Source organism: Mustela erminea, chromosome 4 (genome assembly GCF_009829155.1).
Source record: "Mustela erminea isolate mMusErm1 chromosome 4, mMusErm1.Pri, whole genome shotgun sequence".
Taxonomy (NCBI): domain Eukaryota; kingdom Metazoa; phylum Chordata; class Mammalia; order Carnivora; family Mustelidae; genus Mustela; species Mustela erminea.
Window position 1 is genome coordinate 134630178 of NC_045617.1, and position 27747 is coordinate 134657924.

The following is a 27747-nucleotide window of genomic DNA, read 5'->3' on the forward strand; positions in this document are numbered from 1 at the left end:
ATTGATCCGTTGATAGACTTCTGGGTTATTTCTGCTTTTTGGCCATTAAAAATGCTCCTGTGAACATTCCTGAGCAAGTCTTTGTATAGACACATGTTCTCTTTTCTCCTGGGGGAGATCCCAGAAGTGAAATTGCTGGTCCATGTGGTAACTCCATGTTTCACATTTTGAAGATCTGCCCAGCTGGTTTCCAAAGCAGGTGCTACATTGTACATTCCCACCAGCCATCTGTGAGGGTCCCATTACTCCCCATCCTCCCCAAGCCTTGTTACTGCCTGCTGTTTTATTTACACGGCTGTAAAATTATAGCTGTGCTTTAGATTTGCCTTTCTCTAATGAACAACAATGTTACCATCTTTTCACATACTTGCTGGCTTTGGTATCTCTTCTTCCGAGAGGACAAACTGCCTATTTTACCCTGTTTCTTTGAACCTTAGTATTCTTGCAACCCTGTTTATAGATGAGTTTATAGATGAGAACACCGAGGTATGGAGAATTTGGAGTATTTACCCAAGGACACCCAGTTCATAGGCGCCCCAGTCAGGATGATTAAATTTCTTTTGAACGTGGAGTGGATTGAGAGATGAGTCTCTAACACTGAATTAAGAACCCACTGCACAGCCCAAATGTTAAGGTTTTTGCCTCTTGAATCCTCTGACTAAGCAACTGGCTAAGATTTATTTAAAAAATAAATAAGATGGGGCATCTGGCTGGCTCAGTCGGTGTAGCATGCCACTCTTGATCTCTGTCTGGGTGGTGAGTTCCAGCCCCATGTTGGGTGTAGAGATTGCTTAAGTAAATAAGCTTTAAAGAAAATCTTTTAAAAATAAATAAAGCAGCCCACATAAACAAGACGCAGTTACTGTGACAGAACCATTTTTCTCTGGGTTTATGCAAACCATGATTCCTCCTCTTTTTAAGAAGCAAATGGCTCCGGTTCCCTCCTTTCCGATAAAATAAAATAAAAAATATTTTAGCCCTCATCCTTATTGTCCCTGTTCTTTATAAGGAAGGGTTTGTGCTGGAGTCCTCGTTGGTGTTTCTGCAGCTTTTACTTTTTGTTCCTTCCCTTTCTCGAGAGGTGCCCCATGGCTGTGGTCTCCATTTTGGGGGGCTATGCACTGGTCTGTGCTAGCTGCGTTAGGACAGCTGGGCCTTAAGGAGGGAGGCTGTTTCAGTGCACCTCAGTGTGCTGCTCCAAATGCTAAGTCTTGGGTTCCTGAGCTTGAGAAATTCAGGGCAGTGTCTCACAGGGTTTCGCAACCATTTCTTTCTTTTTTTTCTTTCTTTTTTTTTTCACCTCAGAGGATTCATAAATGTGTCTCCGTAGTTTTCTCCTTATTAGGAATGAAGTAAGCCTCAAATTCCTATAATTTCCTCAATCCTGACTAACCTCCTTCGAGCCTTGGTGAAAAATCGTAACAATTTTTACAGAAGGTAACGTCACCCTGGTAGAATTTTCCACTGTGCCGAGCTGTGCACAGCTGTTTTTAGCCGCTCTGGCAACCTCCTGGGGCCCAGCCCTGCTCTGTGAGACTCCAGTGTCTTCAGTCCCATGAATCAGGCAAAAAAGCGAGGCAAAGGATGGGATTTAAGGCTCTCCTTGTTTTCTGCTCTGAAGCCATAAAAGGGAAGTTTAGGACAGGAGGGGAAATGAAATCGAGGACACGGCAGGACTGGGCAGGAACTGACGGACAATGATAGGTCCGTCACACATAAAATGTGTGTCCTAAGAGTGGAGACCTTGACTTGGTCTGAAGGTCACAGGGCCCAGCACAGCCGAATGTGTAGTACAGCTATAAGCAGCTCAGTCTTTTTCCAATGCGGGTGCAGTGCTTTTAGCTTGTTCCTGAACTTTCTCCCCTAAGAGCAGCCTCTTCCTTGTTGTGCTCAGTGCTCACTGCTGAGCTTTCCCAGCGGCGTCTGTGTGTGCTGACCGGCTGGCAGACGGAAGATCAGTCGGTGTTCTGGACCGTACACCTCTGGCTTAAAGAGCTTTGTCTGTATATATTGGTTGTTGCTCATATTTTTTGCAAGTACCAGACGAATGATTGTTTTCAGTAGATGTCACAGGGTAAAAAACAGTGGGAAAGTATTCCCTTAATATACCATCCCACGTGAGACCCTAGATTTCAGAAAGTTTTCAGCCAACTTTCCATTTGCTGTAAAATGCCGGGAAGAGCTGAATCTGGTAACAAGGCACAGATCTTGTGGCAGCATCATTGTCCTATGTTCGTTCTATAAAATGGGGATATTTCCACGTTCTAGACGGCCCCAACATTGGCAGTTTTGTGGATGTCGATAATGTACCTTTCTCAAAGGAGGAATTCTCCAGAACAAATGCTTTCTCCACTTAACACTGATGCTTCATGGATTGAGTCATTTAAGCCTCACAGAAATCCTCTGACTGAAGGGCACCCGGGTGGTGCAGTCAGTTAAGCATCTGACTCTTGGTTTTGGCTCAGGTCATGATCACAGGGTCCTAGAACGGAGCCTCGCATCAGGGTCCCGCACTCAACGGAGTCTGCTTGGGATTCTCTGCCCCTCCCCCCACTCTTGCTTGTTTCTCTCTCTCTTTATTAACATATAATGTATTATTTGCTTCAGGGGTACAGGTCTGTGAATCATCAGTCTTACACAGTTCACAACACCCACCATAGCACATACCCTCCCCAATGTCCATGACCCAGCCACCCTAACCCTACCCCTCAACCCCCAGCAACCCTCAGTTTTTCTCTCTCTCTTAAATAACTAAATCTTTTTTTAAAAAAAAGGTAAACCTCTGAAGGGGGTAGATATTATCACCTTCAATTTGCAGGTGCAGAAACTGAGACTCCAGAAGGTAAAATGACTTAATTTCTAGGTTTGGGGATGCCTGGGTGGCTCAGTCAGGGAAGCATCTGCCTTTGGCTCCAGATATGATCCCAGGGTCCTGGAATGGAGCCCTGCATGGGGCTCCCTGCTCAGCCGGAAGCCTGCTTCTCCCTCTCCCACTCCCCCTGTTTGTGTTCCCTCTCTCACTGTCAAATAAATAAATACAGTCTATAAGAAAAACCCTAAAACTCTAGGTTTGTGTGATCTCTGCTTCATTGTCTGTCTAATCCTCCAGGCTGCCCTGCAGAAGTTCCCACAGCTTAAGCAGTGCATATAATGGAAACATGACTCTGGGGAAAAAAAAGAGAGAGAGAGAGAGAAACCCATAAACAGACTCTTAACTCCTCTTAACTCTAGAGAGCAAACTGATGGTTCCCAGGGGGGCGGGAGATGGGTGGAATGGGTGAAGGGGATTAAGTGGGCCCTGGTCCTGATGAGCCCTAAGTAACAGATGGAATTGTATCGCTACATTGTGTCCCTGAAGCTAATACAACACTGGACACGAACTATACTGCAATTAAAATTTAAAACGTTAAAATTTTTTAAAAAAGAAGAAAACATGACTCTGATCTCAGTGAGTTTTTTTTTTTAAGATTTTATTCATTTATTTGACAGAGAGAGATCACAAGTAGGCAGAGAGGCAGGCAGAGAGAGAGGGAAGCAGGCTCCCTGCGGAGCAGAGAGCCCCATGCGGGGCTCGATCCCAGGACCCTGGGATCATGACCTGAGCCGAAGGCAGAGGCTTTAAGCCACTGAGCCACCCAGGTGCCCCTCTCAGTGAGTTTTTAACCTTTTATTTTTAAACTCATTTCAAAATTGTTATACTTACAAGAATAGCATAGAGCTCTACCCTTCATGCGCACATCCCCCCACCCATAACATGTGACCACATTTGCCTTCGCCTTATCTTAGTGTCCCTGTCTCTTTTATAAAATTTTCCTACGTCATTTGTCAATTCCTCCTTGCTGGTTCAAACAGGCTTCCTAACCACAGAGATACTTTCCTATACGACTAGCACCACCATCGAAAGACACATTGCTGCCCACAGACCCTATTCCAGTCTTACTCGTTGTACTAAAAACTTCCTTCGTAAATTAGGATCTGCTTAACGATCTCAAGCTGCACTCAGCCACCATCCCTCTTTCATCCCCTTGATTTGGAACCATCTCTCAGCCTGTCTGTGTCCTCCAAGCTCTTATCGTTTTTGAAGAGTACCGTGTGAGTGTTTCCTTGTGATTAGATTCAAGTTCTGCGTTCTGGGCAAAGATACCAGAGATAAGATGTCCCCCGCGGGGAACCCTGCAAGGTGTATTTCTTCTAGCAGTGGTGACGTTCACTTTTGTCCCTGGGGTCAGGTAGTCCCTGCCAATTGCTCCACTGTAAAGCTAATCAGTACAATTTTATATTTATTACTAAGTCATTAATGAGTATTTTGTGTGGAGACAGTTTGAGGCTTTTTAGATATACTGTTCTCCATCAAATGGTCACTCCCGGGTTCTACTGTCCACCGATGGATCTTGCCAGGCTCAGTTATTACCATGTGGTTGCCAAATTGTGATTTTTTTTCCAACTCCCTCCTTTTATGTTTAGTTGACAATCATCTATAAGGCTGAGCCTTCTCTTCTTCCCAGGTGTTTGTTTATTTATACCCCTGTGGACACAGATTCCCATTTTACTCAATAAAAGGTTACAATCCATTACAATTTTTACTAATTTTGCTGCTGAAATTGCCTCAGACTCAGCCAGTGGGGCCCCCTTCACGGTGGCTCTGGAATCCCTTCAACGGCCCTCATTATTCTTTGAGCACTGCCTTCCTTGTACTTAACCCGCCTCCTATCTAGGAATCAGCCATTTTCTTCAAGGAACCTTGGTTCCATTTCATAGAGAATGATATTTAGAAACCAAGGCCTGGGCACTCAAGGGCGTTATTACTTCTATGCCTTCTAGGGGATTAGATCTAGAAAAAATATATATACATATGTGTACACATAATGTCTGTATGTACCCATGACACACGCACACACGTGTGCATTCTCAAACACGCAGTCCAAGTCACTCGCACATTCACACACATGCCCATCTATATCTTAGCTTTTCAAATGGATACTAAAACCACAAGTGCACACTGATCTCTCCATCAACACAGGGTTGATTCCCTCCACTTCTTTCCCTAGCAGTGAGGGACCCAGCCCCCACTCACTCCCCTGGATTCACTTACGTGCTTGCTTCCACTCTGTGAATCCAGTCCTTCCCCTTCACCATGCTCAGCTGAAATCCTGCTCCCAGGATCCACCTTCACGAGCTGTAGCTTTGGCTCCCGGGAAGAGAGAAGGAGTTCCGAATGAATTTTGATATTGTCATAAAAGTATTTGTATTGGAAGACAGGTAAATATGTAAATGTATAAAATACAAAGTTAGACTCCAGCTCTACCTGACTTCATGAACTTGGGTGATCTGTTGGGCCCCTCTGATCCTACTTGCTCATCTGTAAAATGGGGATAATAGGTCTTACTTTACAGTGTTGCTGTGAGCATTAACAATGTCCTGCCTGAACTAGTGACCCAATACTTGGTACCTGATAAGTATTATCTCAATGTTATCTTTTATTACTGGTGAATGAGTCAGAGCCTCAGCAGGAAACAGAGTGCTTAAACTAGGCTAATCAAGGGGCACCTGGGTGGCCCCGTGGCTTAAGCCTCTGCCTTTGGCTCAGGTCATGATCTCAGGGTCCTGGGATGGAGCCCCGCATCCAGTTTTCCACTCAGAGGGAAGCCTACTTCCCCCCACCCCTGCCTGACTCTCTGCCTACTTGTGATCTCTGTCAAATAAATAAATAAGATTTAAAAAAAAAAATTAGGCTAATCAAGGGGCGGCGCCTGGGTGACTCAGTGGGTTGAGCCTCAGACTCTTGGTTTTGGCTCAGGTCATGATCTCAGGTCATGAGACTGAACCCTCATTGGGCTCCATGCTCAGCACAGAGTCTGCTTAAGATTCTCTCTCCCTCTTCCTCTGCCCCTCCCCATCCCATGCATGCATATGTTCTCTCACGCTCTCTCTCTCAAATAAATAAATAAAATTTTTAAAATAGGCTAATCAAGAAAGATTTACCAAGAGGACTGTTTTGGAAGGTGTGGGTAGAGTGGAGGGAAACCTTTATTAAAGAGTATGGTAATACCCAGGGCCGGTAATAGTGGAACTATTATTACCATTTTGAGACCTGAAAGAAGGAGTGGTTGGCCCTTCTCAAAGGGCCCCTATGAGAACAACTTCGGTCAAAGGAGGCAGCTCTTGTGATGTGACTGACAAGAAAGGAGCTGCCTCCTTTGACCGAAGCAAACACCTTGAGCCTTCTCTTGTACCCTCACTGGCAAACCCAACCAGAGTCAGACTGCCTGATATACGCCCTATAAGTCAGCCCTCCTGCAGCGGGGAGACCAGAGGTAGGGGTCTAAAAGGGCCAGACAAAGGGATGCCTGGCTAGCTCAGTGAGTAGAGCACCTGACTCTTGATCTCAGGCCTGTGAGTTCAAGCTCCATCTTGGGCATAAGGATCACTTAAAATTAAAATCTTTATTTATTTATTTTTAAATTACTATTATTATTTTTTAAGTAGGCTCCATGACCAGTGTGGAGTTCAATGCAAAGCTCGAACTCACAACCCCAAGGTCAAGACCAGAGCTGAGATCAAGAGCCAGACATCCAGTCAACCGAGCCACCCAGGGACCCCAAAAATAAAATCTTTTAAAAAAAAATAAAAAGGCCGAATGGAAGCTATTCAGCTCCATTTTTCAACGTTGGGGGCAGGGGTATGTTTTGGTCACACTGGTCACTGATTCTGATGGAATTCTTACAGTAGTGTATCAAACCCCCTTCAAATATATCAGTCATGAGGATGGCCTCAGACCTAGTCTTCCTGAGAATCAATGCTTAACAAAAAAGAACCTTAGCAGAAATCACCAGGACAGCAAGTATCTGTGGATGGGGAAGGACTGGGAATCCAGGAAGCACGAGGCAAGGTCTGTGCCCCTGGCGTCCCCAAGTCAGATCAGAGGAAGAAGTACTTTGGGCGTGGGGAATTGTTCTCTGCAGAAAGAGAAGAGAGAGGAAGGGTGCACGGGGCCTCTGTTACTCCACATGATTACCAAGCACCTGGTAATGAGTTCAAGAGCCGGACCTCAGGAACCTAGTTCAGCCTGTACCAGGAATTCCCTAGATCCTTTCTGCTTGTGACCATTCAGAACATACAGAACTGTGGCCACCTGAAGAGGGAAGGGAGAGGTGGAAATCAAGGGATTTCCATGGAAGGGATTGATTTGGAAATCGATCATAATCTGAGCCGTAAGGAAACGATTTGTCATGACAATTTTTCTGAGCTGTAGAAAAAAAAGAAGCTGGAAGGAAAGGAAAAGAAATTTCATAGTGTTTCTGTCTTAGGTGCTTTCTGAACACCGATGACTGATTGAACTTGACACAGAAAAAAGAAATGCTGGAGAGAAGGAATGCCTGTGTCTCATTGGAAGTGAAGCCAGACCCCCTTTCCTTCTCATGGTCTTTCCAGGGAGCCCATCTGGGTTCTGTGCCATTCCTGGGCCTACCTGATGGGGCCCAGGATGGCACGGTGACTCCCATTCCAGCCCCAGGTCACGCTGAGTGACCCTGGGCTGGGAGGTCCCGGAGTCTCAATGCCTCATTGAGCAGACAGGGGTGATCGCCCCGGATGCCAGCTATCAGCTTTGTCATTCACACCTGCTGCTTGTCCATGTGGCACCTTCTTCAACCACATCAGCTCCTGGTGACAAGTGCCATAAGGGCGGGCACTCAGCTCTGTGCTGATGAGCACAGAGGGTTTTTGAATGTTTGACCTCCTGTTCTGTTTTCTCTTGACTCCTTTTCTTCTGGACATTACTCACTGGCAGGCAAGAGAGGTGGCCGGTTGGGTCGTGACCCAAGGTGTCTTGGTGTCAGGAACCAGACTGGAGTCTTTCTTAGCAGTCTGATGGTTTGAGGAAGAAGTGAGTGCACTCTTGAATGTGTCTGCAGAGTATTTGATCACTCTGGATAAAATCCCATAAATATTAGTCATTCCAGGACGCCTGATCTTTACTTACCTAGAAAACTCACCTCGCAGAGTTTTCCCAGGAGAAGGACCATGACTCATTTCATTCATTCATTCTTCGTTCATTCATTCATTTGTTTTTGGTGAAGAATTGCATAACATGGGAAAATGCACAGATCAAGAATGTTCACCCACTGAACATACCCAAATAACAACCATCAAGACAAAGAACATGACCCGTCTCCCCATCATTACCCCAACATCTAAGACCATAATGTCTTATTTATGTCTAATTTATGTCTAATTTATTTATGTGTAATTTATGTCTAATTTATGTCTAAGACCATAAATTACGTTTACCTGTTTTTGTCCTTTAAAATACATGGAAATAAACAGCATGTACTCTTTTACTGTCTGGCTTTTTTTTGCTCAGTGTTATATCTGTAAGATTCGCTTTTTGTGTCGCAAGCAGTTACATTTTTTCATTCCCATCACGGTGTAGAGAGAAGGAGGTGTGGGAGGTGAGGAGGGATGATTTCCCCTACCCCCCCCCCCAGGAACATTTAGAGATATCTGAAAATACTTTTGGTAGTCACAATTCACAGCTGGGAGCAAGGGATGCTGCCGGCATAGCACTTAGTGGGTCGAGGCCAGAGAGGCTGCTGGACATCCTACAATGCACAGGGAAGCCCTCACAATAGGCATATTCAACCCCAAATGCCAGTAATGCCAAGGTTGAGGAAAGCTGATGGGCATTTGGGTGTGTTGTGAATACGGCAGCAGTGAATACTGAGCTATATGTCCTTTGATAAACATGGATGCCTTTCTGTTGAGTAAATCCCCGGGAATGGCATTACTAGGTCAGGGTACCTGCCTGTGTTCACCCTTGGGAGACTCTGCATGGTTCCCAGAGTTGTGTCCCTTCACACTTTGACCAGCTACACATGAGGTTCACGTCGTCCCACATCTGCCCCCAATTAATTGTGTATTTTCTGCTTCTTTCTCTCTTTTTTGAGGTTGTTTTTTTATTTTTATTTATTTTTAAAAAGATTTTATTTACTTATTTTAGAGAGAGAGAGAGAGAGCCTGAGAGCAGGGAGAAGAGCGAGGGGGAGAGGGACAAGCAGACTCCATGCTAAGCGTAGAAGCAGACGTGGGGTAGGATTTTGTGACATGAGAATGCGACTTGAACCTTGTACTATAAGCAGGAGTCTGATGCTTAATCGACTGTCTTTTTAAAAAACATTTATTTATTTATTTTTAAAAATAAACTTATAATGTATTTTTATCCCCAGGGGTATAGGTCTGTGAATCGCCAGGTTTACACATTTCACAGCACTCATCATAGCACATACCCTCCCCAATGTCCATATCCCCACCCTCTCCCGTCCCCTCTCCCTCCAGCAACCCTCAGTCTGTTTTTTGAGATTGAGTCTTTTATGGTTTGTCTCCCTCCCAATCCCATCTTCGTTCATTTTTTCTTCTCCACCCCCAACCCCCCAACATTGCATCTCCACTTCCTCATATCAGGGAGATCATATGATAGCTGTCTTTCTCCGATTGACTTATTTCACTAAGCATAATACCCTCTAGTTCCATCCACGTCATCACAAATGGCAAGATTTCATTTCTTTTGATGGCTGCATAGTATTTCATTGTGTATATATACCACATCTTCTTTATCCATTCATCTATTGATGGACATCTAGGTTCTTTCCATAGTTTGGCTATTGTGGACATTGCTGATATAAACATTAGGGTGCACGTGCCCCTTCGGAGCACCACATTTGTATCTTTAGGATATATACCCAGCTGGGTCATAGGGTAGCTCTATTTTCAGTTTTTTGAGGAACCTCCACACTGTTTTCTATCAACAGTGTAGGAGTTGCACCATCTTGCATTCCCACCAACAGTGTAGGAGGGCTCCCCTCTCTCCACATCCTCACCAGCATCTGTCATTTCTTGACTTGTTAATTTTAGCCATTCTGACTGGTGTGAGGTGGTATCTCATTGTGGTTTTGATTTGTATTTCCCTGATGCCGAGTGATGTGGAGCAATTTTTCATGTGTCTCTTGGCCATCTGGATGTCCTCTTTGCAGAAATGTCTGTTCATGTCCTCTGCCCATTTCTTGATTGGATTATTTGTTCTTTGGGTATTGAGTTTGCTAAGCTCTTTATAGATTTTGGAAACTAGCCCTTTATCTGATATGTTGTTTGCAAATATCTTCTCCCATTCTATCAGTTGTCTTTTGGTTTTGTCAACTGTTTCCTTTGCTATGCAAAAGCTTTTGATCTTGATGAAATCCCAATAGTTCACTTTTGCTCTTGCTTTTGTTGTCTTTGGTGATGTTCCTAGGAAGAATTTGCTATGGTTGAGGTCAAAGAGGTTGCAGCCTGTGTTCTCCTCAAGGATTTTGATGAATTCCTTTTTCCCACTGAGGTCCTTCATCCATTTTGATTCTATTTTTGTGTGTGGTATAAGGAAATAGTCCAATTTCATTTTTCTGCATGTGACTGTCCAATTTTCCCAGCACCATTTGTTGAAGAGACTGTCTTTTTTCCATTGGACATTCCTTCCTGTTTTGTCAAAGATTAGTTGACCATAGATTTGAGGGTCTATTTCTGGGCTCTCTATTCTGTTCCATTGATCTATGTGTCTGTTTTTGTGCCAGTACCATACTGTCTTCATGATGTCAGCTTTGCAATAGAGCCTGAAGTCTGGAATTGTGATGCCACCAACTTTGGCTTTCTTTTTTCAATATTTCTTTGGCTATTTGAGGTCTTTTCTTGTTCCATATAAATTTTAGGATTGTTTGTTCTATTTCTTGAAAAAAATGGATGGGATTTTGATAGGGATTGCATTAAATGTGTAGATTGCTTTAGGTAGCATAGACATTTTCACAATATTTGTTCTTCCAATCCATGAGCATGGAACATTTTTCCATTTCTTTGTGTCTTCCTCAATTTCTTTCATGATTACTTTATAGTTTTCTGAGTATAGATTCTTTGCCTCTTTGGTTAGGTTTATTCCTAGGTATCTTGTGGTTTTGGGTGCAATTATAAATGGGACTGACTCCTTAATTTCTTTTTCTTCTGTCTTGTTGTTAGTGTAAAGAAAGGCAACTGATTTCTGTGCATTGACTTTGTATCCTGACACTTTACTGAATTCCTGAACAAGTTCTAGCAGTTTTGGAGTGGAGCCTTTTGGGTTTTCCACATATAGTATCATATCATCTGCGAAGAGTGATAGTTTGACTTCTTCTTTGCCGATTTGGATGTCTTTAATTTCTTTTTGTTGTCTGATTGCTGAGGCTAAGACTTCTAGTACTATGTTGAATAGCAGTGGTGATAACGGACATCCTTGCTGTGTTCCTGACCTTAGCGGAAAAGCTTTCAGTTTTTCTCCATTGAGAATGATATTTGCAGTGGGTTTTTCATAGATGGCTTTGATAATATTGAGGTATGTGCCCTCTATCCCTACACTTTGAAGAGTTTTAATCAGGAAGGGATGCTGCACTTTGTCAAATGCTTTTTCAGCATCTATTGAGAGTATCATATGGTTCTTGTTCTTTCTTTCATTCATGTATTGCATCACATTGATTGATTTGCTGATGTTGAACCAACCTTGCAGCCCTGGAATAAATCCCACTTGGTCGTGGTGAATAATCCTTTTAATGTACTATTGGATCCTGTTGGCCAGTATATTGGTGAGAATTTTCACATCTGTGTTCATCAAGGATACTCGTCTTTAATTCTCTTTTTTGATGGAATCCTTGTCTGGTTTTGGGATCAAGGTGATGCTGGCTTCATAAAATGAGTTTGGAAGTTCTCCTTCCATTTCTATTTTTTGGAACAGTTTCAGGAGAATAGGAATTAATTCTTCTTTAAATGTTTGGTAGAATTCCCCTGGGAAGCCATCTGGCCCTAGACTTTTGTTTGTTTGGAGATTTTTGATGACTGTTTCAATCTCCTTACTGGTTATGGGTCTGTTCAGGTTTTCTATTTCTTCCTGGTTCAGTTGTGGTAGTTTATGTGTCTCTAGAAATGTATCCATTTCTTCCAGAATTTGTTGGCGTAGAGTTGCTCATAATATGTTCTTGTAGTTGTTTGTATTTCTTTGGTGTTGGTTGTGATCTCTCCTCTTTCATTCATGATTTTATTTATTTGGGTCCTTTCTCTTTTCTTTTTGATAAGTCTGGCCAGGGCTTTGTCAATCTTATTAATTCTTTCAAAGAACCAGCTCCTAGTTTCGTTGATTTGTTTGTTTGTTTGTTTGTTTCTATTTCATTGATTTCTGCTCTGATCTTTAGGATTTCTCTTCTCCTGCTGGGTTTAGGCTTTCTTTGTTGTTCTTTCTCCAGCTCCTTTAGGTGTAGGGTTAGGTTGTGTATTTGAGATCTTTCTTGTTTCTTGAGAAAGGCTTGTCCTGCTACATATTTTCTTCTCAGAACTGCCTTTGTTGGGTCCCACGGATTTTGAACCATTGTATTTTCATTATCATTTGTTTCCATGAATTTTTTCAATTATTCTTTAATTTCCTGGTTGACCCATTCATTTTTTAGAAGGATGCTGTTTAGTCCCCATGTATTTGGGTTCTTTACAAATTTCCTCCTGTGATTGAGTTCTGGCTTCAGAGCATTGTGGTCTGAAAATGCAGGGAATGATTCCAATCTTTTGATACCAGTTGAGACCTGATTTATGACCCAGGATGTGGTCTATTCTGGAGAATGTTCCATGTGCACTAGAGAAGAATGTATATTCTGTTGCTTTAGGATGGAATGTTCTGAATATATCTGTGATGTCCATCTGGTCCAGTGTGTCATTTAAGGCCTTTATTCCCTTGTTGATCTTTTGCTTATATGATCTGTCCATTTCAGTGAGGGGATTGTTAAAGTCCCCTGCTATTATTGTATTATTGTTGATTTATTTCTTTGATTTTGTTATTAATTGGTTTATATAGTTGGCTGCTCCCATGTTAGGGGCATAGATATTTAAAATTGTTAGGTCTTCTTGTTGGACAGACCCTTTGAGTATGATATAGTGTCCTTCCTCATCTCCTATTATAGTCTTTGGCTTAAAATCTAATTGATCTGATATAAGGATTGCCACCCCAGCTTTCTTCTGATGTCCATTAGCATGGTACATTGTTTTCCACCCCCTCACTTTAAATCTGGAGGTGTCTTCAGGTCTACAATGAGTTTCTTGTAGGCAGCATATTGATGGATTTTGTTTTTTTATCCATTTGGATACCCTGTGTCTTTTGATTGGGGCATTTAGCCCATTAACATTCAGGGTAACTATTGAGAGATATGAATTTAGTGCCATTGTGTTGTTTGTAAGGTGGCTGTTACTGTATATTGTCTCTGTTTCTTTCTGATCTGCTACTTTTAGGGTCTCTCTTTGCTTAGAGGACCCCTTTCAATATTTACTGTAGAGCTGGTTTGGTGTTTGCAAATTCTTTCAGTTTTTGTTTGTTCTGGAAGCTTTTTATCTCTCCTTCTATTTTCAGTGATAGCCTAGCTGGATATAGTATTCTTGGCTGCATGTTTTTCTCATTTAGTGCTCTGAATATATCATGCCAGTTCTTTCTGGCCTGCCAGGTCTCTGTGGATAGGCCTGTTGCCAATCTAATATTTTTACCCTTGTACGTTGCAGACTTCTTTTCCTGGGCTGCTTTCAGTATTTTCTCTTTGTCGCTAAGACTTGTAAATTTTACTATCAGGTGACCAGATGTGGACCCATTTTTATTGATTTTGAGGGGTGTTCTTAGCATCTTCTGGATTTTGATATTTGTTCCCTTTGCCATATTAGGGAAATTCTCTACAATAATTCTCTCCAAGATACCTTCTGCTCCCCTCTCTCTTTCTTCTTCTTCTGGAATCCCAATTATTCTAATTTTGTGTCATCTTATGGTGTCACTTATCTCTCAAATTCTCTCCTCGTGGTCCAGTGTTTGTCTCTCTTTTGCTCAGCTTCTTTATTCTCTGTCATTTGGTCTTCTATGTCACTAATTCTTTCTTCTGTCTCGTTTATCCTAGCAGTAAGAGCTTCCATTTTTTATTGCACCTCATTAATAGCTTTTTTGATTTCAACTTGGTTAGATTTTAGTTCTTTTATTTCTCCAGAAAGGGCTTTTATCTCTCCAGAGAGGGTTTGTCTAATATCTTCTATGCCTTTTTCGAGCCCGGCTAGAACCTTGAGAATCATCATTCTGAACTCTAGATCTGTCATATTACCAATGTCTGTATTGATTAGGTCCCCAGCCTTCGGTACTGCCTCTTGTTCTTTTTTTTTTGTGATGAGTTTTTCTGCATTGTTGTTTTGTCCAGATAAGATTTCCTTTCTCCTCCTCTGGAATTCCGCTGTTCTCCTTGGTGAGTGAAGTTGGTCTTGGCTGGGTTTCTTGTTGATCTTCTGGGGGAGGCGCCTGTTGTAGTGATTCTCAAGTGTCTTTGCCCCAGGTGGAATTGCACCGCCCTTACCAGGGATCGGGCTAAGTCATCTGCTCGGGTTTGCTTTTGGGAGCTTTTGTTCACTGAGCACTTTCCGTAGAGCTCTGGAGGGCGGGAATTAAGATGGTGGCGGCCCAGTCTCCAGCCCAGAGGAGCCGAGAGCTCGGGGTCCCGCTCCTCAGTGCGCCCTCAGAGGAAAGCACCTAACCGCCCCCATATCTCTGGCCTCTGGTAGCGTTTGGAGGAAAGTGCTCAATCACTTGCACTTGGAGAAAAGTGCCTGGTCGCTTCCATCTCCGTGGCCTCTGGCTATGCTCCGAGCTCACGCAGACTGCGACCGGTTCAAGGTAACCCCAAGCAGAGAGCTCACTCCTCGGCTCTGTTGCTGTAGCCAGCTTCCATGCTCTAATACCTGTGAGCTCTGTGACACTCAGACACCCCCAGTCCTTACTTGACCCCGTGGAACCTGGGGTTACACTGACCCTGCATGGGCACATACACCCCCCCTCCCTGGTTTAGCCTCTGGATCGATGTCCCTCCGTGGAGCAGACTTTTAAAAGTACTGATTTTGTGCTCCATTGCTCGGCCACTTGCTGGGAGCCGGCCCCTCCCCCCACGGTCTATCTTCCCGTCACTTTGGATTCACTTCTCCACAGGTCCTACCTTTCAGAAAGTGATCGATTTTCTGTTTCTAGAATTGTTGCTCCTCTTCTCTTCAATTTCCCATTGGATTTGTAGGTGTTCGCAATGGTTGGATAAGCTATCTAGCTGATCTCCTGCGACCTGATATCGTCTCAGCCTGCTACTTTCGACTATTTTTTTTTTAATCTCTCTCCTATACCCTGCCTCTAAGTCAATTTATGGCATATCAGATACCCAAAACATCAGTGTTTGTCATTAAATAATCCTGTTCCATATTTTGCAGGAGACTGGGATTATGCAGAGGTGTGCTTGCTGTATACAGTAAGTTAGAGAAGGCATTTGTGGCAAAACCAACTAGGCCTTCTCTTCCCCCCCCCTTTCTTAGAGAGGGAGGTAGGGTGGGGACAAAGAAGGAGAGAGAATCTCAAGCAGACTCCCTGCTGAGCAGGGACAGAAGGAGCCTGAGGCAGGGCCCTATCTTGTGACTCTGAGACGGTGAGCTGAGCTGAAATCAAGAGTCAGCCACTTAACTGACTGAGCCGCCCAGGTGCCCCTGGACTTTTCTCAGTTAAATACCTGTATTAACACTTTTCTGTATGTCCATTTTCTTCCATTCTTCCTGAGGGTGCTGATAGGTTTCCATAATAAATTTTACAGGAATCGGATTATCCACCATTTGAGTTCATGTTTATTAAGTATTCTCAAATTGTGCAATTATTTTTTTTCTTTTATGGTAAAATGGTTAGTCACAGAAAAATAGGTCAGGTAGAGTCATTGGGGAAAAACAAAATCAAAGAATTTTGGTATCTGTTCTATTGGTTCTCAGACAGTTGGTCCCAAGAGCTTTTTAGAAACCCAGATTGTGGGCATCTGGGTGGCTCAGAGGGTTAAGCCTCTGTCTTCGGCTCAGGTCACAATCTCAGGGTCCTGGGATTGAGCCCTGCATCAGGCTATCTGGTCAGCAGGGAACCTGCTTCCTCCTCTCTGTCTGCCTGACTCTCTGCCTACCTGTGATTTCTCTCTCTGTCAAATAAATAAATAAATAAAATATTAAAAAAAAAAAAAGAAAGAAAGAAAGAAAAAGAATCACAGATTGTTGGGGCTCCTGGGTGACTCAGTCAGTTCAGCATCCAACTCTTGGTTTCAGGTCAGGTTGTGATCTCAGGGTCATGAGATCAAGCCCTGTATCAGGCTCCACACTCAGTGCAGAGTCTGCTTGAGTTTTCTCTCTTCCCTTTACCCTTCCCCACCTCTCTCAAATTAATAAATCAATCTTTAAAAAAGAAAAAAAAAAAGAAAAGAAATGCAGATTATTAAGTTTCACCTGAAACTTATTGACCACTTGGGATGTGGGCCCTACAACCTGTATTTTCATAGCCCTTCCAGGGGACTGGATGCTTCACAGAAGTTTGCATACTCTTGATCAGGACCATCCTTCTCCCCAAGCCCCAGACATACCTAGTCTGGCTGAATACTTTTAGAAACAAAGGTTTTGGTTCTTCCAGGGTTAGAAATTCACTTCCACACGTAAATTCAGTGATAAGTTTCCTCTTGGAATGTTAATTTGCTGTGATTTATTTGGGAAATTTCATTTTCTAAGCCTACAAATTTCAGGCTCTTGCTATTTCCAATTGGTGTATTTATGCTACCAGAACGTTGCAACCTATCTGCGCATGCTTGGGCATTTGCCTATTTGAATATGTATATGCTATCTTTTGCAAGTATTTCCATAGCCTCCCTTAACATCCAGGAAGCATTTCCATGATACCTTTGCTCCATCAAAATCAGATGCAGAGCCGTTCAGTGTACACCACCACGATATGGTATAGCATGACCGTCCTCTGGACTTGCTTTCTAGGTCTTAAAATTCTACATATTAAACTTCTTCCCTCTGCTGAGAGAAGAGTTTGAAATAATGCTTTGGCTTCCATGATCTAGACAACAACTTCTTCTGTTGCTAATTAGAAGAATGGTATAGAAAGCAAAATGATTGGGTCTCGGGAGAAGGTGGATTTTTCCCCAGAGAGCCCCATCAGAGGACTCTTCAGTTATCAGAGTTGTTTCAGTTGAAGATGTGTTTTGGAAATGTCTTCTTTCTTTAACATCGTGATCATCATCATGAAAGAGAAAACCAAAAACCTCCATTTACAAATTATCTGGCCACCAGAACAGAATTATGTAGTTGGCTGTCTGAAGTGAATTGGACTGTCACCATTCTCTACTTCCCTGTGAATTACCCTTAGCTCAAGGGGAAAACATAATTTCCTACGTGTTATAATTAAGAATAAATCCCTGAGTCATTTGGCCTGCTTCAATAACAAAGAAAACCACACAAAAATGACCTTCCAAAGAACAGCCATCAGTGAGCCCAAGAAATGATAACATCTCACCTCATTCACTCAATTTTTTCTGCCATGGGACTTAGGCTCTCAATGTCACTTTGATAAACTTGATCAGACCCTGTCCTTGTGGGGCCCTTTCTGCTAGTATTTAACATTTCAAATGTTGTATGCCTGCTCAAGCCTGTGTCCCCTCAATTTCTTTCCCAACCAAAGGACAGCAGTTAATTGAGAATGGAAAAACCAGTCCCAGAACAATTATGAAACCATAATGAAGTTTGCATAAGTACATGCAATTAAACAAAGAAAAGGTGTGTGAGGAAATGCAAGAGAGTTCAAGCCTGATATGGTATGTTCATGGTTAGGTCTCTGCAGGTGTGTGCTGAAACAGAAGAGCAAAAAAAAAAAGGAATACTGGACCAGGAAAGTCATAAATCATGGAGAGTTCTCCTAGCCTCTGCTATTCTAATACACAAATTAGAACAAAGGGCAACTATAGATTTTAACACTCCTTTTTTCATTGCTGAAAACTATACTTTTCAAATACCAGATGATCCTGGACCCATTCAACGAGCATTGAATGCAGCGTGTGCCAGATGGCCCACCTTCCAGAACACAAGGGAAGGCTGTCTGAGTTGCTGGATGATGGTAGGAACAGAGGGAAAATGTCCCTGGCTCTCCTGCAGCTCACCTTCTAACCTTGACTGGTACTCTGAGGTCATGGTTCGCTGATAGGAGGGTTTTTAATCTGCTGCTATGCCGGAGAAACTCCAGATTCACAACTCTGCCAGGGAAATTTCTCCACACTGGGCTTTCTTTTTCTTCTGTTCTTGCTTGCTCTTGCAATCTCTCCAGTTGGAGCCCCTTCTCCATGTTCTGAGGGGCAGAATCCAACCACTGGAAGCCCTTTCTCACCATTCCAGTTCCTAGGGAACTTTTCCCCTCTGAGCTCCCATCGCATTTATTGGATATCCTCTTATTTGGAACCGATCCACAGTCTTCTGTTTTTTGCTGGTCGTGTATTTTCAGCTGTATGTATTTCGAATCCTAGTGAAGATGGAATTTCCTAAAGGACAAGGGCCATTCCTCACACTTCCTGGATTCCGTCACTGCTGCTTAGCGGATTCACCATACACATACTGAATTATCACTCATTTTAGCTAAAAGAGACTACAGAGAACATCTTTTTTAAAGATGAAGCAAGTAGGGAGCCAAAGACCACATACTTGGTTGAAGTTAGAAAAGGGACTAGGATCCAGTGTCCTGATTTTGCACCATGCCCTGTTAGTAATATTGTGAGGGTTAATAGACACCCCACCTTTTTTTAAAAAGATCTTTTATTCATTTGACAGAGAGAGAAAGAGAGTGAGTGAGAGCATGAGCAGAAGGGAGGGTCAGAGAGGGAGGGAGAAGCAGACTCCCTGCTGAGAAGGGAACCAGGCTCTGGGCTGGATCCCAGTACCCTGGGATCATGACCTGAACCAAAGTTTGACGCTGGGCCAACTGAGCCACCCAGGCACCCCTGGGCAACCATTTTGACGCACAAGTGAAAACACATTTTGCATGGTTTCTCACAGAAACTTGATTGAAAGTTGTGGGTTTTTTAATGTCATTTAATCTAACTGATCAATCATTCTGGCCAGACTCTTAATCATAGGAAAGAAACTGAGGGTTGTTGGAGGGGAAGGGGGCAGTGGGATGGGGTATCTGGGTGATAGGCATTAAGGAGGGCATGTGATGTAATGTGCACTGGGTTTTCTAGAAGACTGATGAATCACAGGCCTGGACCTCTGAAACCATTAATATAATAGATGTTAATTAATTAGAAAAAAAATGAGAAAAAAATAAAATCAGTCTGATGAGAGTTTTTGTTTGTCAAAATAAAAGATACCAGTTGCTCTGTTCTCAATTCCAATTAAGAGGGCACTTACCATGCTTAACTGGAACATGGGGGATGTAGACTCCCCTCATTTATTCATTCATTCATTCAACTCATACAAACAGGTAAAAAAAAAAATAGTATAAATATGGTAACATACATATTTCTACATTACAAGGTTGAACAAGTGGAAAAGTATGTCTAGACTTCCTGATAATTCTCAGCCCATGAATTCCTTAGTGACCCGGAACTTTAAATTCTTTTCTTACCTATATTCTTATAAGGAAAAACTCAAAAGGTGCAGCAGCTGATGTTCTGTGAGTATTTACACGACGAAAGCCTCATTAAAGCCTCAGGGTTGCTTCTAAAACATGGTTAATGAGTACATAAATAATGAATTTATTTTTATTATTATTATTATCAGTGGATGCAATATACTGACGTATCCTTCCTCACTGTGACTTATCTTGCTCTTGTTCCTCCCTCAGCTGGCACAGGTTGCCTGGGAGTGCTCCCCCATCTAACCATGTCCTTGGTCGACCTCCTTTACGGCAAGATGGAGGCCCAGTCTTTTCTGCACAGTCTTTTACGACAGTCTGGTGCGCCACGATTTCTGTCGTGCCACAGCCCCCTTCAGCGCTGTCCTCTCTGGGTCCTCCGCCATCTTGTCCTTTCATGCGGAAAGCTTAATGGTGCTGAGGTGTCGGGGCATCTTCTTTCGTCCCCAGGATGATTTCTTAATTTCATGGAGATTCTGAGTCTTCTGTCATTTCCAAGAGAGGATACGCTCTTCATGTGGGAGCTGTGTTCTAAGATAGCCCCAGAGCTGGAAGAATGCTTTACACAAAAAATTAAAACTGGAGGGAATGAAGGGCAAGTGTTGAAGGCGGCCGCAGGGGAGGGGAAACCCGTCTCGCCTGATTAATTGGCTAGTTGGGGAATAATTGCTTCCAAAGTGAGCACCAGGCTCAGTTACCAGGCCTCCAGGTGCCTGCCCGGTCCTTGCCTGCTGTCAGAGGCGGAGAGGGAAGGGAAGGCTGAGCAGTTGAGCCTCGGCAGCAGAAAAACACATGGGGTCCGTTCTGAGTTAGCGGGTCTTGTGGCCTGTTAGGAAGGACAGGTAGCAAGTACAGCCTTTCTCTGCTTCGACACGCAGTTTCTTTAAAAGTTCTCCTGTGGGTGGGTTTGTTTGTTTTGGTTTGTTTAAGACCAGAACCTGGGGATGGGGAAAGTTAGCTAGCTCAAGGACAGTGGGAAAACAGCTGTGTTTTCAACACACAAACAATGCCATTGGGAGTAATAGATTGAATACAGAAGCATTAGGATAGCTCCTAGACTGGCTGGTGTGTATGTCTTAATATAAGGGCATTTTAATGTCTGTCCCCAAGCCTGTGTGGATCTGAACCCCTGTGTTAATGGCCGGTTGGAAACAATAATGTAAACAGCTTCTGTTGGACTAAATAGGTTAACCCTGAACACTTCTAGGCTGCAAATATATTAATATTCATTCTAAGCCAAAAGGCTTTGCCAAACTAGATTCTGGAATGACTCTGTTTTGAAATAAAATATACAATAGCCTAATACTTAAAGGTATTATTTGGAAAAAGAGAAGCTTGTGGTTGACTTTTCCATGATCATGCACTTTGCTGTCATTTTCTTTGCTTTATCCCGTGGAAGACGCTAAGAATTAGATTTATCTGTTTTTACCCACATAATGGCTACATTTTTTTCTTCTACTCTGCTTAAAAATCTGAAGATGGGCTCCACATGGAGTGTGCTTGTGGCAGGTCTTAAAGAATGAAGAGGATTTAGTGAAGGGGAGAGGAAGAGAAGGTACGAGTTGGAAGGGTGAAAAGTAGGAACAATGAAAACTAGTAGAAGGAAAAGCTACAGAGGGCCTGGCTGGCTGGGTCAGTGGAGCGTGGGACAGCTGGTCTGGGGGGCTGGGGGAATCTTTGCTAGTTCGAGCCCCATGTTGGGCATAAAGTTTGCTTAAACAATATACTGTGCTCAAAAGGTCCATCACTTGGAGCACAGTGCCTCAGACAGTGGAAGGCTCACATTGATTTTCCTATCCTTCCCAAAGCAGGAAATCAGCATATTGTCATCTTAATTCCATTAATAGCAGGGTAGAGACTTTTCAAAAGGAGGGAGAGAAAGCCCGTTGAAGGATATTATTTCTTCATGGGGTGGTTGGGGGTTCAGTCTGTGCTTTGAGTTGATTCCATAGGGTGGAGGGTGTGAGGTTTGACATTCAGAGCATGAGGAAAAATGGGAAAAATTGTTGACCTGGCAGTTTAGAAGTCATTATAAATAGGGGTGCCTGGGTGGCTCAGTGGGTTAAAGCCTCTGCTTTCAGCTCAGGTCATGATCTGAAGGTCCTGGGATGGAGCCCCGCATTGGGCTCTCTGCTTGGTGGGGAGCCGGCTTCCTCCTCTTTCTCTGCCTGCCTCTCTGCCTACTTGTGATCTATGTCTGTCAAATAGATAAATAAAATCTTTAAAAAAAAAAGTCATCTTAAATAAAATACATTAATCTATATTTTTAAAAAAAAAAAGCAGCTGGCAGAAAAGTGAGGGGCTGAAGATGAGAAGCTCTGAAGTCAAAGGGCTTGATACCCTTTACAGGTCGGTGGGGGGAAACATGGTTCCTTTCCTAGAAGGTCAATAAGGCTGACTGCGAAGGTTCAACGCACTTCTCTAAGTATTGATGATGTTCTCTTGGTGTTTAAGACCTGTGTACTCCCCCTTCCCTCAATCGGAACATCACTTGTGGCCAGAATTCAAGTTTTTTCCAGGGAAACTTTAAATCCTTACGTAAATCAGGGGATGTAGCTTGGGACTAGCTCGTGTGACCCTAGCATTCTGTGGCGAGCACCTTCATAGATGCCATAAAGGGAAGAGAGGAGCTCGCACCTGATCTCAAAGTCATAGGGAGCCTGCATTGTCAGGTCCCCTAGGACTGGGTGCCCTGTAATCTCTTGTTTTTGTAAAGGCTAGGGCGGGGCCGAAAGCGTTACAAAGGAGCCTGGATGGATGCTGTTGTTTTCTTCTTTTAGATCTTATCTCTTCAGTCCCTTTTGTCATTAGAGCATGTTTTTCATGAAAGTATTTGAGCATGGAGGCCGCATTACATGCTGTGGATTGTACTGGAAGAGCAGAGGAGCCAGGTGATAGCCAGGGGCAGCCAGAGGGGATCGCGCCGCAGCCCGCCAATGACTAGCAGGAAACAGCACGCCTGCCAGAACGCATTATTTCAACTTTGGCTTTCAGGGCGCTAATTCCCTGAATGGCAATAACAAGGGGGCGGGAGGGAGAAACACGTGGGAACGGAAAGAAAAGATATTTGAGAAGCTAAATCTGAGGGGGAAAGGAGTTGCCGGAGTTTTGGGGGCGAGCAGATGCAGGCAGGGAGGCAGAGGAGGGGAAAAGGCTGGGCTTCGGGAACCTGCTGCTGGGCTTTAGACAAAGGCGGTTTGAGAAGCAGAGAACGAGGCGGGACCAGTTGCTAATATCAGCACGGGGACGGAGCCAGCCAGCTGGACTCCCGGCATGAAACGGACTCAATTCCCAGCGTCTCCTTTGGGCTGGGAATGACTGGAGTATGTACCAAACTAAGAACTCAGAGGAAAAAGTAAGTTTGGGGAAGGACTTCCAGATTCTGCCCGTCTTTGCAATCTTGCTCCCCTGTGAGGCATGCCTCCGATGCGTTACCTCTTTATAGTTTCTGTTTCTTGCGTGATCATTTTTATTGTGTTCTACGTGTTCAGTTTTGGGGGAGAGCAAAGCTTCCAGAGACCGAATAATTCAGACACTTTGATCCTGACTCAGGTTTGCACATCCTTCATCAAAGGCAAAACACCCTTCCTGTGGAGAAACAAACTGATAATGTACGAGATGTCTTCTTGCAAGGACTACCTGATCCAAAGCCACTACATCACGGCCCCTTTATCCAAGGAAGAAGCTGAATTTCCTTTGGCATATATTATGGTCATCCATCACCATTTCAATACCTTTGCAAGGCTCTTCAGAGCTGTTTACATGCCCCAAAATGTCTACTGCGTTCATGTGGATGAAAAGGCAACCATTGAATTCAAAGAGTCAGTAGAGCAATTATTGAGCTGCTTCCCAAATGCTTTCCTGGCCTCCAAGATGGAGCCGGTTGTCTATGGGGGGATCTCCAGGCTCCAGGCTGACCTGAACTGCCTCAAAGACCTCGCAGCGTCCAAGGTGCCCTGGAAGTACGCCATCAACACGTGTGGGCAAGACTTCCCCCTAAAGACCAACAAGGAGATCGTTCGGTATCTGAAAGGCTTTAAAGGGAAAAACATCACCCCGGGGGTGCTGCCCCCAGCTCACGCCATTGGACGGACTAAGTTCGTCCACCGGGAGCACCTGGGCAAAGAACTTTCCTATGTGATCAGAACCACGGCACTCAAGCCCCCTCCTCCCCATAACCTCACCATTTACTTTGGCTCTGCCTATGTCGCTCTGTCAAGAGAATTCACCGACTTTGTCCTCCGTGACCCGCGGGCTGTTGACTTGCTTCACTGGTCCAAAGACACTTTCAGCCCCGATGAGCATTTCTGGGTGACGCTGAATCGGATCCCAGGTATGTGTGTTTCCATGTTTCTCGTGCCGGCAGCGTGTTGTACTTGGAAAGGCTTCTCAAGAGCCGGCTCCTTTTTTGTACACGTAGAAGATGAAAAGTGAAATCCATAGCTCTCCCTCTAATCTTTCCCATGTGCAGAACCATGGCCTAGCATGGTCCAGTAAGACCTTTCCAGGCTATGTCATGTGCTTTTGTGGTCATTTTAGTAAACTTTTACCGCGATAGGCATTCCTGTTCTCGGACCGCCGTGGTGTTCTTGCTTTCCTCCAGATTTGTCAGACTTCATTCTTAACCTGGAGTCTTTGCCTCAGCCGTTCTCCTTCCTACCCCCAGACCTGCACAGGCTCCTGGTCAGCTGGATGTCACAGCTCCCAGAGGCTGGGCTGACCTCCCCATCCTGTTCTTCTTTCAAAGGAATTTGGAATAATCTTTTTTCTTTCTTTTTTTTTTTTAATTTGGAATGATCATATTTACTTATTTACATGGGTTTGTTCTTGGCCTTCTCTGTATCATTAGCTCCATGATGCTGGGGTCATTTTCTATCTTGTTAATTGCAGCATCGTCAATGCTTAGAACACACAGTAAATGGTCAATAAATTTGATAAATGATTGTGTGATGAAATGAATGAATGAATGACCCAGCATAAGGCTTTACACCATAGTTGCCTCCCTTAGACCCAGTGAGTTGAGCAGTATTTGGACTCACGCATAGACTATATCACATGTGTAGAGTTTTTTTGTTTTGTTTTGTTTTTTAACATTTTACTTCAGATCAGTAATGAGATTCTAGGAGCAGCTCCTTCTTCTCTTATCAAAACATTTCTACCTCTACTAATGGACCAGATCAATTATTTTTAAAAAACTACATAAACCACGATAGAATTTCTTCTGAAGGAAATCGCATGCTTTGGACTCAATGAAAAATACAAAATGGATCTCTGATGAACTCAACAGCATTATTATAGCAAGAGAAAAGCAATCATTGTTCTGGTTTTGGGGGACTGCCAACTTGGAAACACTGGTAGGTGCTCTCAGGCTGCAGGGCAGGGCCTGCTGGGCGATAAACATGCCAGCATTCTCTGGAAAATACCGTGTTTGGTCTCCGAATCCCAGGGCGACTGGCCTGGTGAATAAGGTTTGCTCTTGTACTGGGAGCTCGGGCTCTCCTGACCTCCCTCTCAGTCTGGCCTCCATCTTTTCATCTCTTGTCTGCTGTTCAATCATCGGCATGTAATTTGGGAGCATTAGATATGTCGAGGCTGATTTTCACAAATAAATATGTAGCCCCTTTCTCTTCTCACTATTCCCTTTCGATTTATAAAAAGTTGGTACTACATATGGGGTTCCCTACATATGGTTTGAGATGAGGGCATTTCATTCGCTTAACAAAAGCCGGAATCATAACTTTTTAAAGAAGAAAAACGTGCATTTGGGCTGGTGTTAAATGTCCGTGGTTACTGTGGCAGGTGTACAATCAGTCTTCTCAATGTCAAATCAATAGAAGAAAACCAAGGGAAAAAAGAATCTTTCACACACACACACCCTTTTTTTCTTCTTCCCTTTAGTCCCCTTCTCCTTTCCAGCCATAGTCAAATAGACAAGATGGGAGACCAAGGTGGTTATGCAGATAAGTCAGGAGAGGAAACCATTTTTGCTATAGATTTGTGGTGTGGTAGGCTCGCTGGCTTCCGCCCTCTCGGAGTCACTGTATCACTCCATGTAAATCACATAACCTCTTGGGACCTCTAATCTCCCCAACTACCAAATGAGGGCCCAGATAAGAAGACCCCCTTTGGTTCTACCTGTGCCTTTCCTCGCAGAAAACACAATGACCAGCACCCCATAAACACCCAGCACGTGACTGTGAGGAATTTGTAGGAAGGTAGAAGTGCTGGTGAGTCTGGATTCTCGGTTGCCCATTAGCCTTGGCGAATGCACTGCATTTCCTTCGGAGGCAAGAGCTCTACCACGAGCATCCTTCATGGAGAAAGTCGAGCGCAGCCCAGGATCAGTAATCCTTCAGGTCTGATTCTGCAAGGGACGCGTTTCAGGATAACATGACGTCTCCTGCGGCTTTGCCTCCTTCCTTTCTTGGATGCTGGATGGCATCCTGGTTCAGGGAGAAAGCAGAAGGATATCCTGCTTGTAGGTGGGGTCTTCCTGAATTACAAGTTATTTAAAAAAAAAAACAAATCACCAAATACTCTGGCCGATGTTTGATGTCTCCATCTTCAAAGGCAATGTAAAATCCAGTCACACAGTCAATTAACTCCCAGGTTTTAAGAGTGAGCATTTCTTGTGACTTAAGCTTTAGTGTGTGGATCTGGTTCTTTGTTATCAGACAACTTGCAATGATAGCAGCTCTTTCTGTTTTCAATGTCACGTGCAAAGAGGAATCATCCTTAAGCAAGTACAATTTTTTTTTTTAAGCAAGTGCAATTTTGATATCAATTTTGCAAAACGTGCAAGTACAGATAGTGTTGTTCTTTTCCTCGCTCAGAAGTTCCTTCCTTTCTTCCCCTACCATCCTAAATTAAAGTGGTTGTTAGAAAGACCATGCAAGGGTGCCCCAGTTTCCCCAAATCACCCATCAAAGTAATAGGACCAAGAAAATGACTAATTCCCTCTAATGAGGTGACATCAGAAAACTAAGTGAAAATCGTTTGAAGTTGGTGAGATTCAATGAAAAGTATGTTCACAGAGGTAGCCCCGAATAACATAGCTTCATGGCTTTTTTTTTTTTTTTTTTTTTTTCCATGTTCTCTTTCTAGTGAGAAAATGATTTCTCTCTTGGTTTTCAACGCTTCGGCTTTTCCATTCTGCATTAGAATTAGAAATGGTATCGAAACGGGCCTGAAAGAGTCCCTTGGGGAAAGAGACCCCAGTCTCGAATCCTTCAGGGGAGGCCCGGCAGAGGGGCTTTTGTTCCACTCCGTGCGGCTCTTTTACAGAGAGACTGTCTAGACCTCTCCCTTCTGGCCACATTCCCAAAAGGAAACCCTCCAGGAGCACAGATTTCAACACTTCTCTGACCGACACTACAAAACACCAGGTTCTGGTCATTCTTATAGCACTGTCTTTGGCCTACCTGCCCCAGGGTGGAAAGCCAGAGGTCATTTAGATTTTTGCTTTAAATCTAGTGAAATTGATTAGGATCTGCAGAAACAGCTGTTGTGCTTGTTTTTTGCAAGTCCATTCCTGTGGCTGAATTTTCTTCTTCTCCTTCTTTTTTTAAAGATTTTATTTATTTATCTGATAGAGATCACAAGTAGGCAGAGGTAGGCAGAGAGAGAGAGGGAAGCAGGCTCCCCACTGAGCAGAGAGCCCGATGAGGGGCTCGATGCCAGGACCCCGAGACCACAACCAAAGCTGAAGGCAAAGGCCCAACCCACTGAGCCACCCAGGCACCCTGAATTGTATTCTGATCCTGCTTCAGGAGCGGTCCATCTCCAATGGAAAGGCAAAGCTGTTACTTTTTTTTCCCCCAGCTGCTTTTTTTTTTTTTTTTTTTTACTCCCCCACAGACTGTGTAAGTTTGTTTTTTTGAATTTTTGCTCTTGCATGACTCTGACCTTTCTCATGCTATGAGGTTTTTCTTCCATAAGAATGTTTTCATTTGCCTCTCTTCCTTTTTTCCATTTTGTATACATTTTTTTTCTCAGAGCCCCTTCTTCAAATAAATAATCTCAACCTCAGAAGTGACCACATGATCACATTTCCGCATTTTTCAAATCTAAAAATAGCGTGTTTCCTACTTCAATTTATTTTGCTTCTTTAACTTCGAGTTGTATTTATATGTGCGCATTCTTTGGGAGTGTGCTCTGACTCCTGAAGTGGTAAATGGCAGAAACACAACTCAGAGTTGCTGAAATAGAAACCAGAACCCACTGGGTCA

General features: G+C 43.5%; 2 protein-coding genes across 5 annotated transcripts in view; both read left to right on the plus strand.

Moving 5' to 3' along the window:
* Window positions 1-27747, plus strand: part of GCNT2 (glucosaminyl (N-acetyl) transferase 2 (I blood group)) — an 86079-nt gene that overhangs the window by 11422 nt on the left and 46910 nt on the right. The window contains exon 2 of one of the 3 annotated variants that reach the window (XM_032341085.1): window positions 7308-8919. The exons of the other annotated variants lie outside the window; for them this stretch is intronic. Within the exon in view, the coding sequence (XP_032196976.1) occupies window positions 7308-7318 (11 nt within the window). The 3' untranslated portion in view covers window positions 7319-8919. Of the gene's footprint in view, window positions 1-7307; window positions 8920-27747 lie in introns of those variants that run through there. 3 annotated transcript variants of the gene reach the window in all.
* LOC116589129 (N-acetyllactosaminide beta-1,6-N-acetylglucosaminyl-transferase) overlaps window positions 21783-27747 on the plus strand; it is a 62196-nt gene continuing 56231 nt past the window's right edge. For both annotated transcript variants that reach the window (XM_032341079.1, XM_032341081.1), the window contains exon 1: window positions 21783-23852. In XM_032341079.1, coding sequence (XP_032196970.1) covers window positions 22937-23852 — 916 coding nt within the window. In that variant the 5' untranslated portion in view covers window positions 21783-22936. The remainder of the gene's footprint in view (window positions 23853-27747) is intronic.